The 8329-nt window shown below is 31.2% G+C and overlaps 1 protein-coding gene across 4 annotated transcripts in view; it reads right to left on the minus strand.

Annotated features, from left to right (window-relative positions):
• Positions 1-2640: 2640 nt before the first annotated feature.
• Positions 2641-8329, minus strand: part of LOC100165278 (sodium-independent sulfate anion transporter) — a 19742-nt gene continuing 14053 nt past the window's right edge. For 3 of the 4 annotated variants that reach the window (XM_016802728.2, XM_001946148.5, XM_008182726.3), the window contains 6 exons: positions 7358-7505; positions 6956-7120; positions 5674-5976; positions 5247-5392; positions 4844-5168; positions 2641-4137 (listed from right to left, as the gene is read on the minus strand). In XM_016802728.2, coding sequence (XP_016658217.1) covers positions 3986-4137; positions 4844-5168; positions 5247-5392; positions 5674-5976; positions 6956-7120; positions 7358-7505 — 1239 coding nt within the window. In that variant the 3' untranslated portion in view covers positions 2641-3985. The remainder of the gene's footprint in view (positions 4138-4843; positions 5169-5246; positions 5393-5673; positions 5977-6955; positions 7121-7357; positions 7506-8329) is intronic. The other variant, XM_029487093.1, reaches the window with a different exon arrangement.

The following is an 8329-nucleotide window of genomic DNA, read 5'->3' on the forward strand; positions in this document are numbered from 1 at the left end:
CCAAAAGTGCTTGGCGTATCCACTGCACAACCAGACACTGAAATCTATACCACGGTCCTTATAAAACCTAAACATTTGGTTACATCTTATATTCATATTATAACCTCCTTCCATGACGCGTAAACATTCTTCTTTCACGGAATTGTTTTCGTAGAATATTCTGGTTGTTGCATAGATCAGTGACGTCATTTGAAGTGGGAGTCATTAGCGGGCCGCTATCGGGCCGGGTATGGGCTAGTTTTGGGCCTTCGTATAGTAGCTAATAGGTAATATATTTAAGTATCCCTCTACATATGTATTAGTTATTTAGTTATTGTTATCTCTCAAACAAATGGGTTACTTACTTACTTTGCTTATGATAGTAACCTTTGATACTATATCTAGTAAGTATAAAATTATGTAAGAAGGCTATTTGTATTGAGATAAAATTACAATTGTAATGTAATGTAATGTAATTGTTAGCGAGTGGTGTTTTTTCAATTTTATTTTAGACCGGTCAAAAATTTTTCCCTCCCCTCTCAAAAACTGAAATGACGCCACTGGCATAGATCCCTGCATATTGCATGATCGATGAACAGAAGTATGATAAAAATTAGTTTCGTGATGATGACGAGTGACGATAGCAAGTTTTATAGTATATTGTGTGGCAAGGGTGGGAAGTGAGCTTTCGCGGGTGATGTATGCGTCACGACACTGAAATTGGCTTCCCGCACGAGCCACACAATGTCACAATATACTATAAAACCTGTTATCGTCAATCGTCATCATCACGAAACAAATTTTTATCATATTATTTATCATGTACTTCTTCTATTTACTTCAAGAACGAATATCGATATGTACTATGTACAGGGTCCTGCGAATATGATAGCTGTTGCAGTTTAGGCGACTTAGTCTCTGCATTCGATTCTCGTATCCGTAGACTATAGTCTATATATATATATTATATTTTGAGTACATGGGATTGTGATTCGGGATAGGTATCACAAGATTAAAATGTGTACCTACGCGCAATTTCAAGATAATAAAGGTGATTTACTTATATTTGATTTTCCTGCGCCGTTTCAGCTTTAATTAAAGCTATATCAAACAAGTTATAATTGCACGTGCGAGTGACGATATACGTACCTACCACGATTATAAAGAATCATGCAATATACATTATAAACCATAATAATCATTTACATTCAGTTAAATAATATATTCTTACCTAAATCGCGAGCGTGTACCTAGAAATTAGTATTGTTTACCTACCTATAGGTTATAATATAATATTATTATATATCTACCAAGCTATATGTATTATGATATACTCGACGCATAACATTTTATCTTACGAAGTAATTTCAAAGTTTAAACCATCATCTTACGTCCACACATAAACGTTTACAACATAATGTATAGATAGCAAGTTTTGAAATACCTACGCACGTATACGGTTTGAAGAATATTGTTACAAAATCGCCTCCCGTGTGGCGTGCACAACGGCCATGTCGCTTTGCTCGAATTCAGAGTCACCGCCGCGTAGTCCACATGCAAAAGGTATACCTACTCAACGATTAATATATATGTATATATACAGCATACACACATTATATTACTCACAATAATAATGGATCAATTGACAGGAAATTCTTCTGAATTATCGCGCGATGATCGTCAATCTCGATGCCGTACATGGTTTTTGCCGGCACACATAAATTTATAATAAACGTCTCGTCGCAACTACAGTTGTATATTAATCTTACGGGTTATTCATAATATTATATTAATATAGATATAATATATTTTAAGCAATGGTGAATACCCCAAGTAACAGTCGTAAAATTAAAACTGGATTTATGTATGATTTATGTCTATATGTGTAATGTGTATTCTAATTACTAACACTCCGCATAAAACCTTGAAATATTTATATAGAATTCATTATTTGGTATTTATTTAGGATATTGAATGTCAATAATTTTGATGCAATCAATTTTTCCCGTCTTCATAAGTTATATTATATAACAATAAATTACTGCATGGATTTTATGGAATCAAAAGTAAATGTCCAGTACAACTGTCCTCTATACACTTTACCTACTGCACCTATATATAATATGTATAGGTATATAAGTTGGACCTAAACTACCTACTCATTTAAGAATTTTTCGTCACTGCAACGTACCCGGTCAAAAATGATGTGTCATAAACTACCTAACAAACAACAGTACCTATATGCATTTTTGATTTGTAATTTGAATGTCAGAAAACACATGACAAGTTTTTAATAGGAAATATCAAACATGACGATGACGTCACCAAATTGTGTTATAAGGCAAATAATTTTCTTCCAATTTTTTCCTACTGGGAAGTTTCTTTGACATGTCATCTTCTCATGTCATGTTTTTATATGCATTACATTGCATGTAGACATCAGCTGGGTTTATTGTTCTTACTAAAACAGTCAACAGATCGCATTAATAATAGGATATATAAAAAAAACTGTTTTTTCTATTTTTTCTTGTTTTAAGGAGGAAAACGTAGTGTTAGTATTCTTTTATGGTGAAATAAGTAATAAACACGTATAGGTACATAATCGGAGCGGACTGAAACATATTAATAGAAATCATTTTTTTATTTAAATTAAACTTAAAATTTAATTTTTTGTTGTTTTAATATAGATCTTAATTAAAAAAACAAATGCTACTGCTAATGCAAAAATACAAATACAATTAATGCTACTGTTAATGCAAATACAAATACAAATGCCAATGTAAATACTTAATATTCTAAATATTAATTACAAATAACAATAATATTAATGAGTAATATAATTATAACTCCTAACTCATAACTAAAGAACTAATGATTAATGACTGAACGGTTGTGAAGCTATTAAAATTATTTTTATTATTATTTAACTCCAAATATTTTCGACAACTACAAGGGTTGATATACTGTACATTGTATAGGTATATTTTATTATAATTCAATACAAAAAAGTCCGTACGATAACATTTTTCACAGCAGTAGTCACAAAGATGGAACAATGAAATATGTCAGTAATAGGTACATAATAACAATAACCGCCGAAGCGCAATATAATTAACGACAAATCCGTTACACATATTAACATTATAACATATTAAATATTAATCATATTTTTATTTACAAGTAATGTATGTACAGTCAAACGGAATACAATATAATTATCTTTATATTAAATATTGTAGTAAATAAATATTATTATTAACAAAACACTTTACATAAAATATTATATAAATTAATGTAATAATAATAGATGTATAGGACACAGAGTCGCACACGAATTAACTCCCAAATCTAAGTAAGTCTAAATAGATGACCGTTTTTCACTCGAATTTCCTCCCATGGCATAGGTACCTACACATTTTTATCTAATATTATTCGTCAAATACATAATTATTTACTATTATCTTCAGTTTTATTACCAGATATTATTGTGCGTTAACGTATTTGTATTAAAATATTACTTTCTTATAACTGATTATTAACCGTGGTATTGATTTCAGCCAATTATTCAATATTATTAAATCCATGCAAACATTTCCGTATTATTATGGGCATAGATCTATTGAATTATTATTACTATACCATCACACATGTATATTCACTTATCATTCAATTTATTAATTTTTCATATTTTAATAAGAGGGCAGACTCAAATACTTCTGGATTAACATTAAAACCGCCATATGTGCATTTATTAATGTTTTTGATTAAAAAAAAAACTCAATGTTTGAGATTCAACCAACTAACATTCAAATTATAAATCGATTAGCTTATCTATCAGATGCGATTACAGTAAATGAAGTACAGACAACTACCTAAAATAGGAGGCAAATCGAGTTACCTTTTAAAAATAAAATGTACGGAAGACAATTCAATAGGGTTAAATTTGAGGCAATTCGAATTTCGAGTTTACTAACCTAGTCAATTAAAATCACTGCTTCTATCTCTGCTAAAGGTCAACTCTGGTGTCGTTACCGTTCGGGGTCTTGACGTTCAACAGAGGAGTCCCCTCGGCCAGCGTGATCGGAACGTCCACGACCACAGTATCATTACGCTTCGTCGATGAGCTATTCAGTACACATTTTTCTTTGCAATGGTCACCTAATGGACAGAACAACAAACGGAGATTATGACTTTAGATTATATTGCATTTTTATTGAAGAGTCAAAAACCACACGTCACGGCACGCCGTGTTTTAAAATTTTTATTTCATGGCCAAAAAATAGATACATTTTTTGAACAAATTAAAGAGTTAAAATATAAGTCAACAGTTCAGCCATCTAATTTACTTAATCGTAGTACATTTCTAGATGGTATTTTAACTTGGGTATCTCGGGATTAAAAGCAAAGTTTATTAACATTAAGCTGCCATGGGTATACGTCTACATTAAAAAGAAAACATACAAATGAGTAAACTAAGTAAATATACATTTTATAAGATATTATATTACACAATAGCTCAATTTCATTTTTAATTATTTATAATACTATAAAATAATAAATTATAAATTATAGATACTTCAAACATATTCTGTTTTAGCTTAGGTTTTACTCAAAATGTACTTTACGAATTGTATTTCACCATGCTTCGTGACGAATATAAATTTTACTTATAAGGTTCAGTCCTATTGGTATAATATTTATATAATTTTTAGCTGTAATTATTTGTAATTAAACCGTTGAATAAAATCATAATTTATCCAAATGTTTATATTTTACATTTTTAACAACCGAGTTTGATGATTATAACAATGATTTAATTTTGTCCGTGAAAAATAATTTTCTGAACACTGTGTTTATACAATACCTAGAATTGTGGCGGGTAGTGCGTCGAGCGAGTTACAGAACACCATCGACTTGCAGCCAGACTTCCGAAAAACGTATCGCATTTTTTCCGACGCGCTCAGGACGACAAAACGTTGGTCTTTGGCCTGGATTTCTGAAGATATTAGGCTCAGCCCCTTGGCGGCAGTGTAGTCCAGTCCCTTTAAGTGCGCGCAGTTTATAACCAATGGTATTTTTGCGTAGCCTTCCTGTTTTGGGATTCGCATGATTTCCCTATACAAATAATCTATCGCGGGAAAATACAGTCCGTTGTTTGGCGTTATCAATACGAACTCCACTCCTTTGGACTATTATTAAAAGCGTTGAAATATAAAATACATATAAATATATATCATATTATATTTATAAAACGAATTAACTCTCACTTTGATCAATTCGATTTTTAGTTTAGGTCTGGACCACATAAGAGCTAAATGAATAATGTTTGCGCATATGCCTGCAAGTAAACCGATTTCAACGGTAAAGAAAAGGCTTATCAAAAGTGTGACCAATGTAACGAACAGCTCCGCTCCTAAAACAAAAATTATACAAAACGATTGATTAAAAAACAGTTAACACGTACCGTGATGCCCCACTGCCCCTATAACATAAATTGTATAAAAATGATATAATCCTGTAAACTTACGTTTTTAAAGGATAAAAGTCTATAATTTTGTGTAATTACTAGCAAAGTAAAAAGAGTATAGGACGAAGAAAATTTATTTTTGAGCGCACAAATGGGAATGCAACGATCACATGGCGTAAAACATAATAATTTACATATTCATATTTTAAAATGAATAATCAACTCACGGTTGGTCTTCCAAAGAGGTTTGACTATCTGATAGTCTACCATGAACAATACGGCGCTGATCAAAATCGAGGACAGTAAAGCTCTTGGGATGAGATGAAAATGAGGCGTGAGGAACATGATGGACAGCAATATTAAAGCGGTGGCGTATATGTTGGATAACGTCGTTTGAACACCGCTAGCTTGGCTTAGGGCGCTCCGAGTAAACGCGCCGCATGTGGGCATCGACATAATGAACGACCCTGCTATGTTGCACATGCCCAAAGCCAACATCTCCTGCGTCGCCTCTACTATACCTCCGTTAGCTAAAGCACAGTACAAGACTTTTTGATTTTGATCGATAATAATTATAATAAAAAAAAACACAACAATCAAATAATAATAATTTATAATACGATATGACTATAATATATGAGATGAAAATTAAATACCTACCTATGTGGTATATTATTTTATACCGTAAAATAATATTTTATTCTCTTTTGTAGGTAAACTATATTAATATATATAATGCCGGTGTATAGTCTGTTCATAACAGGAAGACAGTAGTTAGAACCTAGAGTCTAACATTTCCGGTGATACCTCGTTAGAAAAAAAAATCTAGTGAAATAACAACCTCGCGACTTTGCAGTCTTGTCACTTGTCACTTGTCGGCATATGAATAAATGCGTTAATAAGACGTTGCGCAATGTTTACACTTTGCAGTGATTTTTTTTAATAATAGATTCGTCTATTCTCGACCATTCATGTCTCTTTTTTGAATAATATTATGTCTATACAATAATATTATAATACGAAAATCGAATCTGGTTAATGCTTCACTCGCGGGTATTCGTGAAACTTTTCTTAGGATATAAAAACAAGACCATATCGTCCATATCAGCAGCAGTCACTGACATGATATATCGACTTATAATATATAAGACTTCTGATAAAAGATAGCAAAAAAACGTGAACGCGTGAAATACCTAAGTAAGTACCTATAGGTACAGTAACAATGATCTGCTGCAATCGAAACCAAAATTCATATTAACTAATACTTAGCCATTTAGATATTATATATTATACAGTATATACTATTTAACTGATTTTCGACCGCGAATGCTGATTAAGACGTATAATATGTAATGTTTATAATACATTAATAATTATTATCGATGACCTGCAATCGTTTGGCAACAGTTTATCTATACATTTACTCCAGTTCTCTCCCTCCCACCCACTTGTCGACGGTCTCGATGATTAATAATAATAATAATAATAAACACACGACATGGCGCTTACCATAAGTTTTAGCAATGGACACGTTGGCCAGCACCGACACAAGTGGTATGATGAATATGGCAGACCGGATCTCGTATAACATATCGGGCAGCGTGACGGTCGTGTTCCCTGACGTGTATCCAAAGGGCGGAAACTGTAGTGACGGCAATCCAGTTTTAGCAGTGTCTGTTGAATAATTATAACAAACCGATTATTGTTATTTCATAATACTAGAAAGTAGAAACGCGTAACACAATAACTTAATATATTATAAAAAAAGCCAACCACACAATATCGTAGGTATTACGTAGGTATTAAGTATAATATGAGATAAACAATACATATTTGATTCGTTAACGATATAAATTGTATACAGAATATATTATACATATATTTTCATTAAAAATATTAAAATGTACTTGCCTGAGGTCAAATACGGCAGGGGAGTTCCGCTGGATTCGAATAAGTACGTGATAAACATTGCGAGTAAGACGACAAATGTGTTCCGACTCAAGGAAATGAACCACAAAACTTTTTTCAAATTCCCTTTAGCCGGTACATTACGTAATTCCTAGAAAAGACACTATTTGTAAATATATTATCATTCGAACTGATTATATCGGTAAATTTTTATTACGTGCATTTCATAATATCAAAATATCTGAAATGACAAAGGCGTGGGCATTAACTAGTTAAAAAGTTAATTTTTTTAACTTTATAACTTAACTAGTTAGTTTATTTTCTAATCAACTTATGAACTTAACTAGTTGAATTTATAATTGAAATAAACTTAGCTTTTCTCAGCTGATTTTAAAAAAATCCATCAAGTTAACATTTTGAAATTTTTCGTTTATACGTAAATATTTCTATGTCAGTATATAATAAAAATAATCCAATACAAAAACACAAACATTTCTGTTCTTTTTCTTGTTAACATAATTTTGTGTATATTCATATATTTTATTAAGTTGTAAATTATATATTATGCAAGTTGCAATTATAAATGTTTTTAAAATTAATAATTTAAAATTATAAATTGATAATTGTTATGTTTTAATGTTATATAACTTATATTATTCAATTGCTATATTATGATATAAAAAAATATATTTGTTAAATTATTAATTTGAGATGAGTATAGTTTAAATTAGTAAATAATAGTAAAGTAAAAGTAAAAGGGTATACAGTATACATTATGATAAAAGTTCAATAAAATTGTTTTTTATAATTTATAAATACCGTACGTTGCGCCAGCCCCCCCCCCCACCCAAAGGGAAATCTATAAACAAACTATACAAATATTTAGCACGTAATTCGCACGAATTCGCACGCCTATTTTGAAAATTCGGACGACCTTCCTTCCCCTAAAAAAATCTATAAATTCATGGGGGGGGG

This window comes from Acyrthosiphon pisum, chromosome A1 (assembly GCF_005508785.2).
Source record: "Acyrthosiphon pisum isolate AL4f chromosome A1, pea_aphid_22Mar2018_4r6ur, whole genome shotgun sequence".
Lineage (NCBI taxonomy): Eukaryota > Metazoa > Arthropoda > Insecta > Hemiptera > Aphididae > Acyrthosiphon > Acyrthosiphon pisum.